Consider the following 24,762-nt stretch of genomic DNA (forward strand, 5'->3'; position numbering starts at 1 on the left):
TTTCATTCTGCTGATTTGCAGTTTCTATATTATTTTTGCTGTTGCATTTATGCTTAGAGATGTAACTGGATGGATTAGGCAAGTATCTTCAATGAAAGATGCTATAGGAATCAACAGCAAATTCCTGAACATTCCCCTCTATCTATGTGTACACTGCACTGCATATATAAACAGCCAGAGTCCCTGTGATGAAGATTTTCTTTCATCTGTAGTATCAAAGTACCGCAAACCCTAGATTGACAGGCCTCATTAATAGATTTCAGAATTTGTGCCCACTTCTGATGCATGTATGCTTCTATGCATCTAAAAAATCATGTTCATAATTTTATGCATTGATATACTATGTAATGCATAAAATCATTTTCAAATTTAACAGACATTCTAATTTAACAGTCACTCCTCCCCCCCCATGCCATTAGTCCATTAAATTGCAAATGTTACTGTAATATTGTAGTTAATATTGTCAGCCACTGAATTTTGAGTGACAAACTATGTGCTTTCTTGCTTTCACTTCACGCAGCAAACTCACTTGTTTTTAGTCTGTTTATGCTACAATTGTTTTATTATTATTTTATAAACTGCTTTGGGAATAAAAGCATAAAAGTGCTTATTCTAACTAAATAAATTATGGATAACTATGAAGAAACATATTTTAAGCTATCTACTAGCTGGCATAACTTCTCTCTCCTTCACAATCTAGCCTTTTTCTAATTAAGTTTATCGAAGTGTGCTACTAAAACTTTTCACAGAGAGCAAATTGTTTCTTCTACTCATTTTTTCCCCAAAAAGAAGATAAATCTAATTTTCCATTCACACAAAAGCATATATTTGTGTGATTTCTTCAGAACTGAGCTACAATGCTAACTCATTAAAAATGTACTATGTAGAAATGGTGTCCTATTTTATTGATTATTTGATTTGATTTGATTTATTATAGCCACTCCACCCAACCCCAAAGACTATTCTAGGAAAATCTCCTGCAATTTATTAATTTCAGAACTTGTTACCAATGGCACGTTATTCAAGAAAAGTATGTTAAAAAATATATAAAGGAAGCAACTTACAATCAAAATCAGATAAAGCATAATTAACACTAAAAAGACCCTATAAAATGGAAGCGTTTCTGTAGAGGAAATCTTAAAGCATGTATTTTTATATTTTCAGTAAAAAAAAAGATTATTTAAAAAAAATCATTAATTTCCATATCATCAGAATGAACATTTTCAATTTGGATATAAAAAGCCAGACTAATTTAATTACTGTTTTTTACAATGCTATGTATAAAACTCCTTTTACTTTTGCAAGTCCAAGACAAAACTCCACTAAAGCAAACTCTGGAGGTCAAATCCTTTGCAACAATAGCATGATTTTCACAGTAAGTTATCATTTTCACACAAATGATTTCCCTGTTTCAGTACTGGAATTCAAGAACTATCATTATAATTCAAAAACACTGTGATAATTTTTCTATAATATTCCACAGCCTCTCCCGTGTGTTGGATTCCTTAATGGAGGTAATGGAGGTGAAAGTCTCTAACCCATTTTTTGTGTGGCACCAACATAATCATGATTCGCTAAAATATTCTACATTTTACCATTCTCCACACACTTCTCTATTACATACTTTACTGACAATTTACAGGTGGTCCTGAATTATGTGCAGTAATATTCAGTACCTTCCAAATCACTCATTTCTGTTGATAATTGAATGGATATGTTGAGAAAATATCCATCATGATGAAAATTTAGAGAAACATCTGTGAGGTAAGGGAGACACAGAGAGAAAGAGAGACAGAGAGACAGAGACTACAAAATGCATGAGAATTAGTTTTTCAGTCCAATTCTAACAGTGAAGCTATTCTAGCCAATTCATTAATTTACTTTTCAATTCTCTGTAATATGATTAATTAAAACTCAAGCAAGTCAAGCCCACTGATAAAACTAATAAAAAGCATATTAGCACTCATGCATTCATTTTGATTTAAGTGTTTCTATTAAATATTAGTTTATTGCTAACTATATGCTAAGACAGAAAATAAAATCCAATCTCTCCTGCAGAAGCAAACTAAGAGACCCCTTTCGTCCCATCAATTCAAGTGCCAACATACAATAAGAACTGGAGTCTGTATTCATTCGTTTTGATGGACTCAAGAACATGCTTAATAATTAAATGTTGGCAATGTATTTCAATTTACAACAAGTTCAAATATTCTTACGACAATCTGATACAGGCCTTTATGCCTGCAAATACTGGGTTTCACTAAGAAGGTGAAAATAGAAGGAGGAAGATATGTTGGATATGTTCAGTGCCTTAAATTATTTGTAATAATAATAAAGGCAGGAAATAGAAAGAAAAAAGAAAGAAAGAAAGAAAGAAAGAAAGAAAGTCATCCATTTGAAATGGATTCTATGTTACATTAAGCAAATGAAAATTAATATAAATTCCAGTTAAACTTTTCTATCAGCTAAAAATATTTAATGTGGGGTTCATTTTGTCAACCTGTCATACAAATAAAGTCTACAGGTAAAATGTACAGTGCTGAATCTAGTTATCAACATGCTTATAACCTTGGTAATATGTTATGACTGGTATTGCTAGTGTAGAAGTCCTTATTCATGACAATTGGGGTGAGTGTGCCAAATACAAAATGAAAAATGGTAGATGTGGTCCCAAGAATCAAAAATGGTATCTGTGGTTAGACTACTGTTGTTATTGTTGTTGTTTTGGAAGAATGTATTAGAAAAGAGCCACGCTTATACTTTCTACAATAACAACTTCATTTCTAAGACTTTGCTTCTTAGACATGGGTCCACATGAAGTCCAAATATATTTCCAGCATGTTTATAATATACTGAAAATAGAGAATACTCAAAGTGTACTTTAAAACAAAAAAGAGTTTGTATCTATGAAACTAATTATAAGATATTCAAGTTCTAAGGGATATTAAAAATCAAGCTGACATAGAATGGCTGCTAGGCATTTGCATACATAGTTCCTGTAGCAGTTAGCAGAATCTTTGTGATGAATAGTTAGGAATGCTATTCTTCAAACACCAAAAAGTTCCATGTGTGTTCCAATCATACCCAGAATTTAAGTCATTCTAACTAACATATTAGTATGTTTTTCTATTACAGAACATGATGGCAAAGCGTTTTGTTTTTTATATACTGTGCCCTTTTCCCCAACTCCATATATGTACAGAGCTACTGAAAATCTAATTCTACCAGTTGCATTTCTTTCTTGCACTCTATAACGTTTCTCAAATCTGAAATAAGCTCACAGACCTTGGACCTTTCCCTATTGCTAAGTTGAAGGGGTACCCACCCATCGTTCAGCCAACAGAATATTAGTAATATTATATTAGCAGGATATTTACTATTTCATTCATTCTCAATCCTTGACTTGCCTCCACTGCCTCTATTACATGTCACTGAAGTCATCCATTTTTCAAAGATAATGGACAACAAACCTAACAGGTTTTACACACCTTGATGCTGTTCTGATGGTGCTGAAATGAAGAAAAAACATGGCACTGGGATAAATGAAGATAATTTACTCCTGAATTGGGAACAAGATGAATGCAAATCATGGGAATGTGACAAAAAAGAAATGTGGCCAGGACACATCATTCTATAATGTGCAGAAAGGCACTCTGAGCCTCTTCTGTAAAGTGCAACCTGTTTAAAACAAAACAACTGAACTTTCCAGGTAACCATTTTTATTCCTTGATTATTTCATATATCAATGTATACAGTTTTGGAGACTTTCAAAAAATTTAATATTGAGTTTCATAGCAAGTGCAAGTGATACTAGTTTCACTATGTAGCTTAATTCTTAACATTATTTTATCAGATAATCAGGATATTTAAGGCTTCTAAAGCTGATATAAACACTTATCAAATGAAGAATTCAGGGAACCTGTCAACAGTTTTGCAGACTCATCAACGATGGTTGTTTACAGAGGACAAACACTTATTTAATGGACTATACATTTCAAGTCAGATTTCAATATTACAATTATGGATAAGGATTTCATAACTGAGCATCTAGGTAGCAGATTGATACAGGGTACTTGGTATAGCATTTATTTCTAAATCTATCTCTATGCATACACATTAGGACTGGTAATTCTTGTTAAAGAGACATCCTACTTCTTTCTATTTGGGGAGACAGTGTTTTTCCTCTTGGGAGTAAATGCAATATAGAAATAACCTGCTGAGAAAAAAGGAAATTAATTTTAAGAGTTGAAAATTAGCATTGAACTTAAATCCTAAACTCATTGTAAAGTTGGGCAGAAGAAATCCTTTTTACTTGTTCTTCAACAGCTCTGACAATTCTTTTATATTCTCATTTTTATTGGCTGTTTTGTACAATAGGCATCCTGTTATACATAAGGCTAAGCACATAAGAATGTGACAGCACTCATGTCACTGCTCACTCTCATGCTTTTACTGCACAATAAATTAAACTTAAAAGTATTATTTAATTTTGGACTTGAATACAAATACATTTCCTGCAAAAGTTACATCTGACTTAAAGGGTAAAGATTAACTAAATAATTTAAATATTACTTAATGCCAAAAGAACAAGATCCATTTAGTCTCACAAATCTGCAGTATCATTCCCAAATATTAATGTAAGCTAACACAAGATATTACATTTAACAGCTTCTTCTTTTGTTTGTTCCTAGGATCTGATATTCAGAAACTTCATGCCTCTGAACACCGAACACAGTTTAAGCAGTTATTGTCTACCTTTCCTCAGTTAAAGTTGGACTGTAACACATTTTTGAGGGTGCAAAAGTCACAAGCCTGATCTAACTCTCGTTTTACAAGCAATAAATAAACACAAAGTTCAGCCCCTTTAAAACCAATTTATGTCACAAATTTCAAATGGAGAGATTGCATGTTTATTTCTATACAATTTCAGCATATTCATTTGCCCATCTGAATGAGATTTAATCTATTTTGGATGAGGCTATATTTTCCCCTAAAATATCAGGTTTGCAAGCTGAGCATGCCCCCAGATCAGGCATTGTCAAGAACAATAGCAATTATCTACATTCTGAAATTTCCTTTTGGGTTTACTGCAATAAATGTTGTTTGAGGTTACCTTTAAAAATTATCCATAATTTCTTTTAGCCTTCTACATAATGTCAAGGATGTTAGTTAAAGATGGTTAATGATCATGATAAACAAATTGTGGTTAATATGGTTACTATAATGTGAATATTATATAATTTTATCTTCAGTATCATCTCAATAATGATGAATTCTCAACTAAGTTCTCTTGCTAAATAACCCCTCACTACAGAAGGAATTGTGTATTCAGTTTAACCATGTGATACCACATCAAGCCAATTCTCTCAGAGTTTATCAATTATCTTTCCTTAATTCCTTTTCATCAGTACAGAGTTATTCTATATAGAGAGGCAGTGGTGGGATTCAGCCAGTTCGCACCACTTCAGTCAGTAGTTAATTTTTTCTTGCCCAGGCCCAAAATGGACTTCCAGAAGTGCCATCCACACAGAAAACCAGTTGTTCACAATTCCACCACTGGATAGAGGTTATATTTGCAGGGCTTCTTAGTGAAAGAAATTACAGACTTCGGGTGGCGATCGCTGTGCCGATAGCGGCTTCTTTTTAGCCATCCGCCCTGGAAATGCGTTAAAGCCTGCAGAGACAGCGATCAACAGCTGTTTTGTGTCTTGGAGCCTTCCTCCCCAGGATAAGGGGAGAAGGTGAGCTTACTCAGATAGAGGTCGAGTTCCCCAGGTCCTCATAAATTTTTGGGGGAGGGCGAAGGGGGAGAACTCCCTCAGAGTCTTGGTTCTTCTCTGCATCCCGGGATGCCTTTGTTCTTAGGAACAAAGCCAGACGCTGCTTCCACATCTGCTGTTTAAAGAGATCTGTGAGTAAAATCAAAAACAGACGGAGCTGACCAGGAGGATTAGAATTGTGATAAATTGGGACTTTAACTCAGGAAATAATTAAAGTATCTTCTCCACCCATTATTTTAACAAAGGGAGGAAGTGAAAAATGGTGGAGGAATGCCGTTTCTTTCTTTGAAAGGACATCGTTAAGAAAGACTTTCACTTTCACTTGGCAACAAAGTTTAAACAAAGTAATGGATTTTGGTTACTCATTTAAAGAATAAGCCCTTTTTATTGGGTGGGGGATTTGTTTTTACTGTCCCGTCTTTTTATTTTTTGTGATTGTTGGTTTTATAAGAGAAGTGGTTTTAAATGGTTTGAAAATGGCTTCTAAAGGTCCTGGAATTTCTGCTCTTCCCAAAAGCTCAATTTCTTCTCCAGTAACTCAGACTGTATAGCAATCCAAGCCTAAGTCTCCATCACCTAAGTCTCCCCCACCACCGGCATTCACACTTAAAGATTTACAGGATGCTTTGGAGAAAACAGCATGACAGATTAAAAAAGAGACAGCAGAGCTTTTTGAGGAGAAAAATAGGGAGATGAGAGAAGATATAGTGCTGGCTCTCCAAGGGCTAGCAGCTCACGTAGAACGTCTGGATGAGCGTGTGGATGATGTGGGGGGAAATGTTGAAAGGTTAGAGGATAGAGTTGAAAAAGTAGAAAATAGTGTTGATACAGTGCAGAATGAAATTATTATGGCACAATATAGGGACATGGAATATGCTTTGCGAATAAGAGGGCTGAAGGAGAATTTGCAAGAGAATTTGCAAGAAGAAATTGCAGCAGATTTAGCTCCTATTTTGGGATGTGATCCTGAAGAAATTTTGAGAGAGATAGAAAAAAAAATTTAGGGTTAATTCATAGATTGTGAGACAGAGAAATTTACCAAGAGACGTGGTGATTTATTTTTCCAGAAGATTACTTCGTAATGAAATTACACAGGCTTTTTGCAAGCAGAGATTTCAAATTGCAGCTCAAGATGTTATAATTTTAAAAGAAATACATCCAAAAATTCTTAGAAAAAGAAAGGACTTTGGTTCTTTGGCTGAGGAGCTTAAAAAATGACAGGTTCAGTTCAGATGGGATTTACCTGTTGGAATTGTGGTGAACTATGCTGGGGCACGTTATAGACTTAATACAACTTTTAAAGCAAGAGATTTTTATGCTTCCGTTTTGAAGACAGGTACACCACCATCTCCATGATCTAAGAGAATTGAAGAAAAGCTTGAAGAACAGCTGGCTGAAGGAGCAATGTCATCAGTTTCAGGAGATTTGCAGGTTGAATCTATGCAACAGTGTCTGGAGTTAAAAGATGATCCAAAGGAGCAGAGAATGACACGTGCAGCACATAGACATAAAGAAAAAGAACAACAAAAAGTGGATGTTGGATCTACAATGCATTCGACTACCTCAGAGCCAGTGGGAGGAACAAGACCAAAGAGATCTTCGACAGCAGACTTACAAGCAGTGTTCCGGAGGCTTCATGCCGCTAAAAATGGCAAAGTTTCTGACATGAAATGTTAATGGTTTGAATTCACCACAGAAAAGAAAGAAAGCATTTCATTATTTGAAACAACACAAGAATGATGTCGTATGTTTGCAAGAGACTCATATTACTTCAAAGGACCAAAAGTATTTGATTAACTCCTGGCTGGGATTACATTTTATAGCCTTGGCTCTGCAGAAAAAAGGGGGAGTAGTTATCTATGTGAGGAAAGACTTATCCCCAAAATTAATTGATTCTGACTCACAAGGAAGATATGTTATTATTGATTTATTATTAAATGGTAAGAGATGTCTTATTATTGGATTATATGTCCCTAATCAACAACAGAAACAGTTTTACAAGTTGATACATCAGAAATTAACTCAACTGGATTATAAATCTGTTATTATGGTGGGTGACTGGAATAGTGTTTTAGATTCAAGTAAAGATAAGAAGGGTTCTTTTAAACTTTCTAATCATGCTAAATTACCCAAAGCTTTTTTTGACCTGAAGGATGACTTGGAACTTAGAGACATTTGGCAAGAACGGAATGTTGAAGAAAGAGACTTTACTTTTTTTTCGGACAGGCATCAATCATATTCCAGAATTGACTTTTTCTTAATTACTAATGACTTTTTTTCTAGGGTTAAGAATGTTAAGATTTTCCCTAGAATATTCTCTGACCATAATCTTGTATGGTTGGAGTTATCTGTTGAAGGTATGAATAGAATGACTTGGAGATTGAATGAAAATTTATTTAGATATGAGGGGAATGTACAGAAATGTAGAGAATATTTGAAGGAATTTTTTCTTTTGAATATGTATAAGGGTACTTCGATGCCAATGGTTTGGGATGCTAGTAAAGCATATATGAGAGAGGTTTTGATTCAAATGAATAATGCGAATAGGTGTAAACAGATGCAAAAACGTATAGAGTTGGAAGAAGAGATTAAACTAATATTGGACAGCGGGGCAGACCTGGCATGTATAACCGAAACCTGGCTGGGCCCTGAGGGGGGTATTTTCCTCTCGGAGATGTGCCCGGACGGGTTTGTGGTGCTTCATCAGCCTCGACATCAGGGCAGGGGTGGGGGAGTGGCAGTCATCGCTCGGAAGTCCTTGAGTCCCCGTGGGATTCCTGCCCCGGATGTTGTTGGGTGTGAGTCCCTCCTATTGAAGTTGGATTCATGGGTTCAGTTGGGCTTGCTGCTGACGTACCTACCTTCCAGCTACGTTGCAACAGCCCTGCCTGCGTTGCTGGAGTCAGTAGCGGGGTTGGCGGTGGAGTTCCCCAGACTTATAGTACTGGGGGACTTTAACCTACCATCACTCGGCGATCGCTCAGAGGCGGCGCAGGAGTTCATGGCTTCCATGGCAACCATGGACCTGACTCAGGTAATTCAGGATCTGACCCATAGGGGTGGTCACACACTCGAACTTGTGTTTCTCTCAGGGCAATGGAAACATGATCTGGAATTAAGGGAAATAGAGATCTCTCCCTTGTCATGGACAGATCATTTCCTATTGAGGCTGGATTTCAGAGCATCACTCCCCCATCGCAGGGAGAGGGAACCGACTAGGTGGTTCCGCCCCAGGTGCCTAATGGACCCAGATCGGTTCCAGGAGGAGCTTGGGGAAATACCTGACTCCCTTGTCCACAACTCGTCCGGGTCCCTGGTTGCGGCCTGGAATGAGGCGGCGTCCGGGGCCCTGGATCGAATTGCGCCTTTGCGACCTCTCTGTGGTGGTGGTCCCCGGAGGGCGCCTTGGTTTACTGAGGAGCTCCAGGAGATGAAGCGCCACAAGAGACGTCTAGAGCGACATTGGAGGGCCAGTAACTCTGAATCTGACCGATCACTATTAAGAGCCTATCTTAGGACTTATTTAGTGGCGATAAGAGCGGCAAAGCGTGTTCACTTTTCCGCACTTATTGCGTCCGCAGAATCTCGCCCGGCCGCCTTGTTTAGGGTGACCCGCTCCCTTCTTAAAGTGGAGGAGGCGGAGAACCCTTGCAGGGGAGAGCTGAGGAGTTTGTTCAGTTTCTTTCGGACAAAATCGCTCAGATTCAGAGGACCTGGACTCTGACTGGGCAGTGCCAGCCGAGTTGCCAGGGGCTGGTCTTAGTCATATTATCTGGAGCGAGTTTGAGCCTGTGACCCCTGATGAAGTGGACAAGGCCGTGAGGGCAATGAATGCCACCACCTGTTTATTGGACCCGTGCCCCTCCTGGCTGGTTTCTGCCAGTAGGGAGGTGACACGAGGCTGGCTCCAGGCGATAATCAATGCTTCCTTGATGGAGGGGTCTTTCCCGAAACCTTTAAAGGAAGCGGTGGTGAGGCCCCTCCTCAAGAAGCCTTCCCTGGACCCAGCTGTTTTGAAGAACTTTCGTCCCGTCTCCAACCTCCCCTTTGTGGGGAAGGTTGTAGAGAAGGTGGTGGCATCCCAACTCTTGCGATCCTTGGATGAAACCAATTATCTGGACCCTTTTCAATCTGGTTTCAGGCCCGGCTACAGCACTGAGACTGCTTTGGTCGCACTGACCGATGACCTCTGGCGAGCCCGGGATAGGGGTCATTCCTCTATCCTGGTGCTTCTTGACCTCTCAGCGGCTTTCGATACCATCGACCATGGTATCCTTCTGCGTCGTCTCAGAGAGGTGGGGGTGGGCGGCACCGTATTGCGGTGGTTCTCCTCCTACCTCTCTGACAGGTCGCAGTCGGTGTTGGCGGGCGGACAGAGATCGACCCCTAGGCGCCTCGATCATGGGGTGCCTCAGGGCTCGGTCCTGTCCCCCCGCCTTTTTAACATCTACATGAAACCGCTGGGTGAGATCATTCGGCGACACGGGGTGAGGTATCATCAGTATGCGGATGATACCCAATTATATATCTCCACCCCGTGTCCTTTCAGTGAAGCAATCGACGTGATGTTCTGGTGCCTGGAAGATGTGAGGGTCTGGATGGGGGTGAACAGGCTTAGACTCAACCCTGACAAGACCGAGTGCCTCTGGGTCTTGCCTCCCAAAGGCCAACTGGATGGTCCATCTTTAGTCCTGGGAGGGGGCAAATTTACCTCCCTTAGTGCAGGCACGCAACTTGGGTGTCCTCCTGGACTCACAGCTTAATCTATCGGCTGTGGCCAGGGGGACCTTTGCACAGGTTCGCCTAGTGCACCAGTTGCGGCCTTATTTGGACCGGGAGGCTTTACTCACAGTCACTCATGCCCTTGTCACCTCAAGACTGGATTACTGTAACGTGCTCTACATGGGGCTACCCTTGAAGGGCGTTCGGAGGCTGCAGTTGGTTCAGAACGCAGCCGCGAGAGCGATTGTGGGCGCGCCAAGGTACGCCCACGTGTCACCTATCCTCCGCGAGCTGCACTGGCTTCCTGTGGGTCTCCGGACGCAATTCAAGGTGTTGGTTATCACCTTTAAAGCCCTTCATGGCATAGGGCCAGGTTACTTACAGGACCGCATTCTGCCACACAGCTCCCAGAGACCGGTGAGGTCCCATAGATTGGGCCTCCTTCAGGTCCCGTCGGCCAGACAATGTCGGCTGGCGGGCCCTCGGGGAAGGGCCTTTTCTGTGGTGGCTCCGACCTGGTGGAATCAACTTCCCCCCGAGGTTCGAACTACTCCCACCTTGCCGGCCTTTAAGAAGGCCGTTAAAACCCTCCTGTTCCGGCAGGCCTGGGGCTGATGTCGCCGGGGGGCCGGGATATGATCGGACTCGCGGTATTATTTTATTGTTTTATCATTGTTTTAACTTTGTACGCCGCCCTGAGTCCTTTGGGATTGGGCGGCATATAAACACTGAAAATAAATAAATAAATAAACTCAAAGAGAAGGCTCTTATTTTAAATCCATTGGATAATAGTTTAAGGGTTTCTATAACTATGCTTAGGGAGCAATTTAATATGTTAATGGCTGACCAGTTTGCAATTAATTTGCGGTACATGAAACATAATACATTTTGTAATACAAATAAACCTGGTAGGTGGTTAGCTTACCAATTATGAAAGAAACAGAAGTCAAGGATTATAGAGAAAATAGATTATAAAGGTAAAGAGGTATATCAACAGAATCTGATTAAAAGGAGCTTTTTAGATTTTTATTCAAAGTTATATGCTAGTGAAAGTATACAAGTTTTAGATATAGAAAAGTAATTACAGGTAGCACACTTTCCTAGACTTTCTAACAATCAATGAGATGAGATGAATTGTTTAATTACTTCTGAGGAAATCATTTGGCCAATCAAACAATTAAAGGTTGGTAAGGCTCCTGCTACAGATGGACTAACAGCAATTTATTACAAAATGTTATCTGAAGAAATGATAGAACCATTGAACGAACTTTTTAATAGTATTTTGTTGGGAGCAGAGGTACCTCCATCTTGGAGAAGGGCTTTCATATCATTGATCCCAAAGGAGGATCAAGATTTGACCCAGCCTAAGAATTATAGACCTATATCTCTTTTGAATACAGATTATAAGATTTTTTCAAAAATATTGGCAAATAGGTTAATGCAAGTTTTGAAGCAATTGATCCATAGTGATCAATCTGGATTCATAACTGGAAGGTTTATGAAATATAATGTAAGACAAATTGTTAATCTAATTGAGTATTTGGATAAGAATAATCAAATCCCTGCAGCTTTGATATTTTTGGATGTGGAGAAAGCTTTTGATCAATTAAATTGGCAATTTTTATTGAGAGTTGTAGAGAAAATGAATTTTGGGGATAAATTTTTGTAGCTCTTAAGGCTATATACCAACAGTAATCGGCACAAATTATAATTAATGGAGGATTAACAGATGCATTTAAAATTGAAAAGGGTACTAGACAAGGATGTCCACTATCCCCATTACTTGTTTTATCAATGGAGATTTTATTAATTAAAATTTGTGACTCAACTACAATAAAGGGAATAAAAATAAAACAGAATGATTATAGGTTGAGAGCTTTTGCCAATGATTTGGTTGTGACATTATCTCAACCGATAGATTCGGTAAGGGATTTGGTGGAAATCATAACCCAGTCTGGGAAAGTTTCTGGTTTTAAGGTAAATAATAATAAGACTAAAATACTTTCGAAAAATATGTCTATGAAGGAAAAAGATATGTTAGCTAAATTAACAGGTTTTGAAATAGTGAAAAAGGTTAAATATTTGGGAGTTTACATCACAGCTTCTAATGTTAAGTTGTACAAAAATAATTATGAGACATTATGGGTAAAAGTGCAAAAGGATTTGAACGATTGGAAAAAATTACAGTTATCTTTGTTGGGGAGAATTTCAGCAGTTAAAATGAATGTTCTTCCAAAGTTTCTTTTTTTGTTTCAAATGATACCTATCTTGAAAAAAGATGCCAACTTGGAGGAATGGCAGAAGGGTATTAACAAGTTTATTTGGGCAGGGAAAAAACCAAGAGTTAAGTTTAAGATTATACAAGATACATGGGAAAGAGGAGGACTTAAGGCGCCTAATTTAAAATTGTACGTGTCTGGAAGTATTATTATAGGTTAAATTATAAAATTCCAATTAGGGGGTATCTAGAGGAGTGAATTTGGATAGGATTTCTTATAAGGAACTACTTAGTTTGGTAGGGAAGGATTGGCAATTAAATCTTTAGCTGAGTTGAAGCAAAGAAATATTGTACACTCTTGGTTTCAATATAATCAATCGTTAGTAGGTGGAGTTTAGATCAAAAGGTTGGTATTACTTTAGAGGATGCGAATTTGGTAAAACAGATTAAAGATCAAACTTGAGCCCATATAAAGAGAATTTATAATGTTTTAATAGAATTGGATCCTGAAACGGAGTTAGTTAAAGATTGTATGGTAAAATGGGCACAAAATTTTCAAGAGCCGATTCTATTGGAGACAATTTGGGTTAGAAATGTAAAATTTACTCAAGCTCAAAATTTGAGAGAAAATTTTTATAAAATGTTTTATAGGTAGCATTTGGATCCCCAAAAGTTGTCTTGTATGTATCCCAACTTGCAGCCCAAATGTTGGAGATGTGGCAGTTTGGACGCAACTTACTTTCATATTTGGTGGACTTGTAGATATATAAAAGCTTTTTGGATTAAAATTTGGTGAAACATTCAAAATATTTTTAAAAGAAAGATAAAGTTTACTCCTCAACTATTTTTGTTGGGTATAATTGTAGATTTTGATGTTAAGGAAACTAATTTGATGTTGAATTTAGTAACAGCAGCAAGGTTGTTGGTAGGGCAATATTGGAAGAAGGATTGTTTGCCAACTATAGAAGAATGGAGTTTAAAGTGTCAAATTTAGCAGAAATGGCTAAGATTTCTGCTTATTTGAAGGATCATTCATAAGAAAGATATATTTCGGTTTGGAAATTTTGTAATTTTTGTAAAACTTTTTAATAATAATAAAAAAAAGAAGTTGGACATTATAATAGAGCGATATCTGGAGATGGATTATCACAAAGACAAAATAATTATTGCTGCCATTTCATTTAGTTCTGATGCATGAAAGCTTCTCTGACAGGAAAACAATTTTCTGTTTCAAGGGCTAGTTGCAATTTGTGTTGGTTTATCTCTACTGAAAGTTTTCTGACTGTAACTTTTGGTTACAGCCCAATATATGAGAGATTTGTAGAGCATTCAGAACAGAAGACAATGATGCCTCAAACCTTAAAAAGGGGCAAGAAGGATTTTGGAGGGCATTATCTTAGGCTTAGTGTTGCTTTTTGTACTTTACATGCTTATCATGTATTTTTAAACATCTGCATTTTAAAAGATGAGTGCACACAGAGACACACACTAATCCTATATTTTTTTCATCTCAAATATGGTCAGTTTGGAGTTGTTTGGCTTCTATTATCACTGTTAACCCAGTATAAAGGATAAATATTCCAAACTAAAATTGCCTGTCATTTTATCAGAAGTTAATACAACAAATACTAAAAAAAATTCAAATTCTGAAAACTATCCTCATACACTGCTACTACATATATATATATATATATATATATATATATATATATATATATATATATATATATTCTCCCGCCTAAAATTGGAAGTGTCTTGGCGATGTTTCAACGAAGTTCCATTCGTCATCTTCAGGCTGGTGTTTTCAGCTTCGTGCTTCGAGGAGCACGAAGCTGAAAACACCAGCCTGAAGATGACGAATGGGACTTTGTCGAAACGTCGCCAAGACACTTCCAATTTTACGTGGGAGAAAACCCGAATAACCAAAGACCTACATACAAACACCCGCATATGCAGCTTTATAAGCATTTATTAGCAGATAACAAAGCATACGTATATACAAACACCCGCATGTGCAGCTTTATAAGCATTTATTACCAGATAACAAAGCATACCAATCTATAAATAGTACCGTAAATGCCGGCGTATAAGACGACTTCCGCGAGCGCTGAAATCGGCGCCAAAGACGGGGGTCGTCTTATACGCCGAGTCGTCTTATACGCCGGAAATACTGGTAGTTTCCGGCGTATAAGACAACGTTCTAGGAATGCGGCCCGGCTATAAAGACGGGGGTCGTCTTATACGCCGGGTCGCCTTGTACACCGGCATTTACGGTATATTTAAAGAAAAAATGTTGCATTATCATTGTCCTGTTTAGTAATCACTTTGAATTTGCAATAACAACAGGATGGAACATTATCACAATTATTTCTCTAGGAATCAACTTACAATAAAAAACTTTTCTCCTGAATCTGATTTCTTTATATGGTTAGCCAGATATTTAACTATAGGTTTCTCTAAAGGTGTAACTTTTTTTTCTGGAGAGTGTCTTGATTTATGCCACAGAGTCATATTGGCCAATGTGTATGAATATATGTACAGTATGTACATATGTACATGGTATTACATTTGGCTTTTACATACGATCAATCTTCTTGAAGGGAACACATGTTTTCACTCATTCATTTTCATTAAGCTGATTCATTTTAGAAACTTACATAGGCTTTATTTATGTGAGACTGTTTGTCAAGAGATGCCTCTACGGCTAGAGTTGCCCAATTCTGTGGTTGCTATGGTTCCATCCTTTGTTACTGACTGTTTCTATTGCTATGTATGAAGACTTGCCTTTTACTTTATCACCTCAGTGTTCAGTAATTATTTTGAGAGGCTCTTTATTTAGCTAAGTAGCTGAGTAATTTGTTCCTACAGCCTTAAAGTTTAATTTTAATAATAATGCTTTATTTCAAGCATGTAATATAATATTTCATTTGTTTTCAAGTAATTCTATTAGTCTTAGTATGAGGAGGAAAATTATGGGTTTTTTTTTAAATAACTCTGAGAAGTATATAATCAAAGTTATACTATTCTATAAACAATGATAATTGCACAACATGTAATTCTGGAACATGATTATAGCTTCTCACTTTTTTAAAAAGAACAGTCTCAAACATGCTGTATCAATCAATATAAATTTAATTACAAAATAATAAAGTTTAATTATGGGATTAGATTTGAAATTTATTGTTATGGAATAGAGAAATGTTCCATCTTCCCTTTTCTTTGTATATTCAGTTTCTACTTGGTGAATTGCAATAATAAACACAATACAATGAAGTGTATAAAAAAGAACCCGGTGATATGGAAATCAACAATTACCTTTATTCATCCTTATTATTGCCAAATCATGCTCCCATTGAAATGTCTCAAAAAGAGAAAATGACAAACCATCACCAAAAAAAAGCAGCTTGAATATTCCTAGGCTCTGAAAGTCAAGCCCAGAAAAAGTTGCCACTTTTATCTACAGTGTAGTGAACCAGAATTTGGAGGGTTGCCATAAAAATCATGTCAATTACAACTTTTTGCTTGTCTGGACTGACCTGTGTGAAAGGACAACAGAACACTTACTATCAAGTAACTTAATGTTCATACTTTATCTGTAGTTTACCCCAAGCTAAGGGCAAGCCATGGGGATAGTCTTAGAGCTGGCCAAAAAGCAAACTACGGTAAAACTACTGCCATGATTGCTCACTAACAAGACTGGTGATTAATGCAATCCTTACTATTTTAAGGTACAACAATTTAAGGAAAGTGATCATTGGCTTTCCCTGGTTTTATTTCTTCCCACAAAGAATTATCTATCAGCAGGAGAACCACTATCAATCATTCTCTAATATAGATAGGATGAGGTTAGATGAGTATAGGCAGGTGTCTGAAACATTAGATTAGTGATGTGTCAAATTACCTGAGTAATAAGTTACCGACGTGGAGGAGTTTAGTGTCTTTGGTCTGACAGTCTAGTTATCTTCAGAAAGAGTGGTTGTAGGAACAAAGGAAGGTTGTACAGTAAAATGGGAGAGAATGATTGGTAACATGTCTGTTCCATCTTCAACTAATGCTGCAAGGGAATGGCATTGCTAGCAGGGAGTCCTGTTCTATCTTTATGACTGGCAGGACCTGGAAGTAGCCTATGGGCAGTCATGAAGCTGTAAAAAAACCAGGCAAAATTGTGCCATCACTTCTTACCAGAATAATAAACCAGTAAAATTATTATCATGTGAAGTTCTATCTTGTAGCACTGAAACCTGTAACATATTCAAGATGGTGACAGAACCAGCCTCACACAGACAGCAGAATATAGCCGTGTTTATAAGTCCACATAAGATCTGTCATGTGCTTCAGAAAGTATCAGGCATTGTCTGGGCAGTTGCCTCTACAGAAACCAGGTCTCCAATCTCTCTTGAAGCTAAATTGAAGGCCAAATCCCATGGAGCAAATGGAAGTCATAGTAATATGAAATACTTAACCCAGGTCCCATCCCTAATTGTGTGAGCAACCACACTGCTCTATCACTGATTGAGCAGGAATCCATCACAAAAATTGTGTCATTGAAAGACAGAAAAAAGAATTTTTAAACTGGAACAACTAAAGGCAACTGTGAGAAGATTGAAATGAAAGTAACATCATGACAGAGTGTCATACAAATGATTAGTGGGACATGTTCATGCCAGAGGGGGACCAGAGACTGAGCCCTAAATTTCAAGCTACCTTCCATCATTTTCTCTTTGTAAGGCTTGTGCAAATTGTTCAGCGAGGTGTTTTGTTGGAAAATTAAAAAAGAAATGCCCATCTGGGTGACTCCTCAAAGTGGTAGACTCAGTGCACCTGCTTCAAAGTTTTCAAAAGGTTATCTGGTCATGTCACATTCTCTCATGGAATGATTTGAACAGTCCATATAGTCACCCGGAGTCAACCTCAATGAAGAAATATTTAGCATCGCTATCCTTATCAGCCATTGCAGAAGAGAAGTACAGTGCTAAAATTTCATTATCCAGCTTCCAAATGTTCTTTTGCAAAATAGGCTTTTATTTTAATTGCTTATTCTCAGGGTACTTTAGAATATTTTTAGAATTTCCTTTGGCTGGCATTTTGAGTTCACATTATTACTGAAAGGTAGAGAAGGTTGTTGATGTTAACACATCTCTCCATCATTCTGCAGCTTCCCTGATTGCTCAGGCTTTCTAAACTGAAAAAGCCTCCAAGCAGGCTTTCTATCATACATTTTCTCTTGGGATTTAATTGAAGCATATAAAAGTCTGCATAACTGTAGAAGAGATTACTGCAAAATAAAAAACACAACATTTGCTCAAATCTTTTGACCTCTTTGCAACTAAAGTAAATGCCAGAATCCAGGAGAATTTCACACATTTGTGAAATGTGGGGACAACAAAAGAATTTTATTTCCTAACCTGGTCTAAGTCAAAAGGCTGACTTCAGCTTGAAAGCCTTTGTAGCCAGACACCACAGGACAGAGGATTTCCCTTGAAATACATGGTTGTCAAAAGAATGGACAACAGAAATGAAGAAGTAACAAAAGAGGCAAATAAATGTACTGTCTGTATTCTTCTTCTAAGGAGACATAGGAAAGCCTGGGCAGGGATATAATAATTACCTTAATCGTTTTGAGAATATATTGTTTGGGCCTTGTGATGATGCAAATGTGTCCAATTCTACTTTTGTTTCTTAATCAAAGTGATTTGGACAAATAAATATAAATGTCAGACATGTAAAATTCCAAACAAGCCTGAAAATCATGCTTGAATCTGAAAAGTATAAAGAAACAGTTTCAAAAGTATAGCTCTTCTACTGATGAAAAAATTAAATAGCTACTATTTTTAGACTTTTAAAAAGTTATGATATCAACATTTAATTGCAAAGAAATATCCAACACAAAAGCAAATTCAGTAACAATATTCATATTCTTCCTTGTAACTTTCAGTATTTACTACCATCTTTTCTGACAGCTGTGAATCTTTAATGGCTACATGGAAGCTGAAAATTGAAGATCTAGTCTTGCATATCTTTGATTTCTATTCTGAACTATTATATATCAGTTAAAAGCTTAGATCCTTGTTTTAAATTGAGACCTGATCAATATAGCTTTATTATATTTGTGGCTTCATTTTTCTTCCAAGGATTTCACATATATACTTTCTTTCATGTGAGGTAAGCTATGGTGAGTGATGTGAAATTTTCAAAGCTTCATAGCTAAAATAGGATTTAAATATAGGTTTCTCCAAAAGTAGACTTTCTGGAGACAGTAGCAATAGTTAGTGCCTGTTAATATTTACCATTTATGCAACATTCTTCAGAGTTGCCAAAAAAGAACCATTTATAGACATTATCACAGAAGCTTTTAAAATTCTTCCTATACATAAAGATACACACATTCATGAATCTACCTAATATCATTACAAAAGAATTACAGATTAGTTAACTTTGAAAGTTACACTTGGTTTCTTAAACATTTTTATTCTTCTGGGTTCCTTTTGGTCAATCAAATGTTTATTTTTAACCCTAGAGTCAGTTCTAGTACTTGCCAAGCAGTAAATCCAAATGCTTATTTCTCTATGGAGGACAAATTTCCGAAGCTAACTGGCTTCGAAGTCTCATTATTTCATTAAAATACCTCCTCTTTAATCCGATGTGTCGTATAGACAGCTATGGTTAATCAGTGATAATAAAAATATATTAAAGTACACCATTAGCCTCTCAATTTCACCACCAAGATATAGTGATGGCTGTAAACTAAATATCTTAGAAAAAAATTGATAAAACAATCAAAATAACAACTAGTCATGACAGCTATATATTATGTCCTGTAATAGAATAATTATTCTTCTGAGTATCAATTGCTGAGAAATGTAAGTGGCAAAGTGCTATTGTATTCAGGTCTTACTGGTTGATACCTCATAGGCATTGGTTGGCTACTAGGAGAATCCAATACTGGGCAAGATAAAAACTTAATCTAATCCGCCCTAGTTTTACATATGGATAATGTACAAATCACATATCAAAACAAACCCTGGTTTTAATATAAAATATCTTCCAGATGCACTTTATTCAATGCATCGAAGATATCCTAAAATATCTGGATAATAAGAATAGAAATGATTATTTTTATTTGCATTAAAAAAGGACAAATGTTGAAATAAGCAACAACTATTCTTAGTATGGACAACTAGTAAATAGGATTTGAATGTGGACTGACCTGGTGAGATATAAAGGAAAAAGCAGATGTTAAGAAGGGAAATAATCTTAGACTGCATCACTGCTGGTGCCACTATGACGTCTGCTACTTGTCAAACCAAGCATGTAATTTATGGTTGTAGAGACAAAACAACTACTCAACAATTGATGCAAAACTCAGCTTTAGTTTTGTTGCATAAATTAATCCTTTTACATTGTCCTGATTGTCTAGATGAAACTGGCCAACAATGAATTTTATTTTAAAATCTTAAAATACAATGAGAAATTGTAGGCAACATGACACTTTCACTTTAGAAACAAGATCATTTAAGATTGTAGTAGATATCACAAAAGGCTTTTCTTCAGCTAAACAGAATGACTCAGCACTGTTTTCATTATTCACTGAGAAACCATTTAAGGAATGGCTGAAGCTCTCAATTCTACATTATTCACACAATGCCCTGTGCTGAATAATGTGAACAAATCCACAACTAGAAATGGAAAGATTGATATCTTCTATGTAGAAATACCTCCAAACACTTCATATGTTAAAGGGCACCGCCAAATTAATTGAAGAACGTCCCTCTCCCCCCAGATATATGCAATGAAGGAAAATAAGAAATTTGGAAAATTATAACTCTAATAATCAGAATTATAGTTTGTTTTAAATCTGTTCTGTTTTTCAAGGATTTATTCTACTTTTAAGTTGCAAGATTCGAAGACATTTCTTGTTTAAGCAATGACAAACTTGTTCTATCAGCTTTAGAAGTCTGCAGTTCAAGGTAGATTGATTTTAATGGATTTGTATCAGACATTTGGTAGCCAAAATAAGTAAAAAGGGGAAAGGTCCTGTAAACCTACAAGCGAAGCAGGATTTTTGCTTGTGTGTTTGATTACAAAGTTTTTGAAAAGCTTATCAAATTACAGTTTAGTCAATGAAGTCTAAAAGTGCTGGTGACATCCATATGAATACTAAAGAGTCACAGTGAAATTAATATTTTGAAATATTATGTTCATACAAAAAGGGTTTATATTATAAGGATCAGACACCTAATTTTGCCATTTTACAATAAGTAAACTGACAATAGAAATAAATGTAAATGACAGGAGCAAAGAAAGCTGTCAATAAATTATATAACCTTAAATAAGAGATAAATAAACTTTATCTCATTTTTAATTTGGTGTCTATTTCTCCTAACGCTGAAGCTATTACTGTATATAGAGAGTCCCAGACTGCATTATCCTAGTTCTCCCTAAAAAGTTTTTAGTTCACCCTAAAAAGTTTTTCCCAAAAACAAGATTCATTTTGCAAAACACTGGTATTAAACAAGTTTCTTTATTCTTTTGGATTGATCTTCATTACAGTAGCATAGGACACCTTGGAAAACTAGAATTACTTTCTGTAAAGACCCTTACAACGTTAGAGTTGGATTACCAGACATACAGAACAGAGAAAACATCTCATTTGAACTGTAGGAATAAACCCAAGAACAACAGGTGAGAGAAAACTGTGATTTTCTACCCAAAGGCAGATACTGAGCATTGAGTTGGAAACCTATGCTCTTTTTAAAGAATATGATGGAATGGGAAAAGAATCAGAGCAGTCTAAAGGAGATTATAACAGCAGGTAAGCCTCTGATCAGCACTGACCCTTAATGATCTTTTACTGTAGGTGACTCTTGAATAAAAGCTAGGGAAATAATGAATTGGTGACAGTGTACAGATAACAAACATTTTCTGATCTAGTGTCCCAGCACCAGGAAGACAATTGTATACACTTTCTAAAAGCAGTTAATATCCTGAAGTTTGAAAGTGTAAAATGGAAAAGAAAAGATTGGCTGATTCATGGACATAAAGATAAATCTCTTCTGAACAGGAATTAATAGACAGGACATAATAATAGATAGCAATCAGAAAATACTATTTAGCTGATAGAGAACTTCAACTCCTAACAGGATGCTTTATTAAATTTCCACTGCTTATCCTTAAATTCTTAATCCTTAAATTTTGACATTTGTTACTGTGTGATGACAAGGAAATATACCTGGACTGAAATGTGAAATGTTTTTACTTTTGCTTTGCTTATTCCACCCTAGGTCTCTCACACACTTTTATCTAATAATCTCAGAAAGCCTTAGCCTACCCAAAGATCAGTTTTTCTTTTAAATTTGCATCTCTTGGCAAATGCAATTCAAGGCAGTACCAAGCAGAGCAGGAAACTTTCTGCTTGGAAAAGGAAGCCTTAGAAACCACTTCAGATACTACAAACAAAGATTGTAAAAAAAAAAAAAAAAAAAGGGGGGGGGGAGATTCCTCCAAAAGGAGCCAATACTACTACTGCCGCTATGATCAATTGTTGCTGCATTCATCATCAATCATCATCATCATCATTTCAGCACAGAGGAAAGGGAAAGCCGGTTAAAATCTTGCTCGAAAGCAAATAGCAGGGAAGGATTTAGTGTTTGCTTGGAGAGCGCCATCTCCCTGCCCTGTACACTGTGGTCTGTTGCTTAATTGTTATGGCTACTCACACTACTGTTGTGGCCCGACCAGTGCACCATGGCTTGGTTATGCGCCGAATCTCCAGTCAGAGCAAAGGTCGTGCTCGTCAGTTTGAGTTCTTCCTGTCGGAAGCGCGTGGCTTTTGCCAGCAGCTGCTCTGGCGCTGCCCGTGCCCTGCTCTCCAGCTGCGCGTCTCTTTCAGCCGGAGCTCCTCTGGGCTTCCGACTCGACCGCCGCCTCCGATCGTTCCGGTAATTCCTCCACCGGCTCAGGAGCGCCGATCTGGAACCCCGGCCGGCCTCCGAACTGACCCCTCGACGCCCTCCGCTCCCGGCTGGAAATAGAGCGGGAGCCGAGGCTAACTTTTTGCGGCTGGGCCTGTCAACATCCGGAGGAGATAGTCTGGGGCGGATCGGGGGAAATTCTGGGAGCTCGCCAGTCACTTTGCTCGGTCCCATCCAACCCTTTGATCCCATCCCGACACGTTTCTCTCCAGCAGAAGCAGCCAAGCTTAGACTCCCGGCATCCGCCGCCTCTTGCCTGCGGTTCGCGGGCTTCTCACCTCTTTTATCCACAGGTATCTCTCCGGCTTCATCGCCTCCTCGTGCCGTCCTCAAGTTCATTAATAATCCTTGGGCTGGTTGCTGCGGCTGTAGCTGCACCTGCCAGCGGCACGATCGGCAAGTGATGTCTGCTCCGATAAAGCCAAAAGTAAGGATCAAAAGCCAGGTCCGAGCGGCGAGCAAAGCGAAATGCCACCCTTGGTACCAGCTAGTAACTTTTCCCATTTCCCAGGGAGCGGTTGGGGAAAACCAAAACAAAGAAACACTGATTTGAGGAAAAGGGAAATGAACAAAATAGAACGCAAATCGAAAAGGGGAACGCTGTAGGTTTTAAAATTGTTTTTAATTATTTTTTATAATAAAAGATGCCAATAACTCCACAGAAGTTTCCGACACTGCCGTATCTGAAGCTACAGAAAAGGGAAAAGCGGTATCTTTCTTTCTTTCTTTCTTTCTTTCTTTCTTTCTTTCTTTCTTTCTTTTTCTTTCCTTTCGGATTCCCGCCCCCCCACCAAAAGACTGGCGTTCCTGATCGGGCTTTTGATGGAAGGGAAAGCCACAAGCACCGGGGGAGGAGCTGAATTAAAGAGAACGAGCAAGGGAAAGGGCGCGCCTCCCGCCAACGCACCCCGGCTTGTGAATGCTGGTGCTTGCTTGGGTAGCAGTCGCAAAATTGCCTATCCGCTCGCTCCCCCCGCCTTCCTTCCCGGAACCGTCTCGCCAATCGCTTCAACTCCCTAGGATTTTCTCATCAGTATAGTTAGGACGCGATGGTCCCCATTCACTTTTCCGCAGCTATAAGTACTGGGAGACACGAGGAATGAAATTATAGTGCTTGATAACTCAACTGTGCTTCGCCATCTTTCTCAATTATATTTCCTTTTAGTGCAGGTCACTGAAAATTAGGAAAAACAATCTCTCTCTCTTTCTCTCTGTACGCGCGTGCGCGCTCGCTCTCTCCCGCTTTAAAAACTAAGCAAGAGTATAGCTAAAATGTATTAAGATCAGTTTTCGTTTCCCCTTAGTCTGTTTTTTGTACCTTCCCGCTTGCTTTTTAATAGAAATTCGTTTTTCACTCAACACTGGATTAGTTCTCAATCACTGGAACTCAGAATTTGGAATCTAATATCCGGAAATGTAGCAACATCTGTTTCTCAGTCATTGACTTCTTTCCACCACTATTGGGACCAGCATCCTTGCATTTTTTACTGCTCCATCAGTGATTAAAATGTAGGTTGCTGAAAAGCCACTCATCCAGGATGTGCCTGAATCTGACCTTACCTTACTTCAGGGGATGATTTCTATTCATATTAGATATTAATTTGCACTTAAGTACAAGTTGCAAAAGCATTCTGCTGTAAATCTGTACATGCTGTTTGGATGTAAAGTTTGTACAATGATGCCTCAGAAAATAATAAAATGCAAACCCCTACATATATATATATAAATAAAATTATGCTACATATATATTGCATAATTTATTGGCAATTAATTCAGGATGGAAGGTGAATATAGAAAAACCACATGCATACAGAATTAGAAAGAAATAAGCTTTGATCCACAAAAGATTGTTGGAGTTGGCAACACAATATGGCGTCCACCAGGTACATAATTTTTAAAGAGAACAACAAAAACCACCAGTTTAAGGCCCATGAAAATAGACGAATAAATAAAAATAGAAACGTTAATATTGGAACTGTGTTAATATTGGTAATAAACACAAAACATGTCTAAAATATGGTTGTTAAAATGCATACTTACTTGAGAGTTGATTCAAAACTTTCAGAGGATT

The 24,762-nt window shown here is 37.6% G+C and overlaps 1 protein-coding gene across 5 annotated transcripts in view; it reads right to left on the bottom strand.

Annotated features, from left to right (window-relative positions):
* The window catches only part of SORCS1 (sortilin related VPS10 domain containing receptor 1), a 440,998-nt gene extending 416,959 nt beyond the window's left edge, over positions 1–24,039 (bottom strand). For all 5 annotated transcript variants that reach the window (XM_039335794.1, XM_039335792.1, XM_039335796.1 and 2 more), the window contains exon 1: positions 22,437–24,039. In XM_039335794.1, the coding sequence (XP_039191728.1) occupies positions 22,437–23,195 (759 nt within the window). In that variant the 5' untranslated portion in view covers positions 23,196–24,039. The remainder of the gene's footprint in view (positions 1–22,436) is intronic.
* Between the last annotated feature and the right edge of the window lie 723 nt (positions 24,040–24,762).

The sequence above is a fragment of the Crotalus tigris genome, unplaced genomic scaffold, assembly GCF_016545835.1.
Source record: "Crotalus tigris isolate CLP2741 ecotype Arizona unplaced genomic scaffold, ASM1654583v1 scf7180000017659.2616968, whole genome shotgun sequence".
Taxonomy (NCBI): domain Eukaryota; kingdom Metazoa; phylum Chordata; class Lepidosauria; order Squamata; family Viperidae; genus Crotalus; species Crotalus tigris.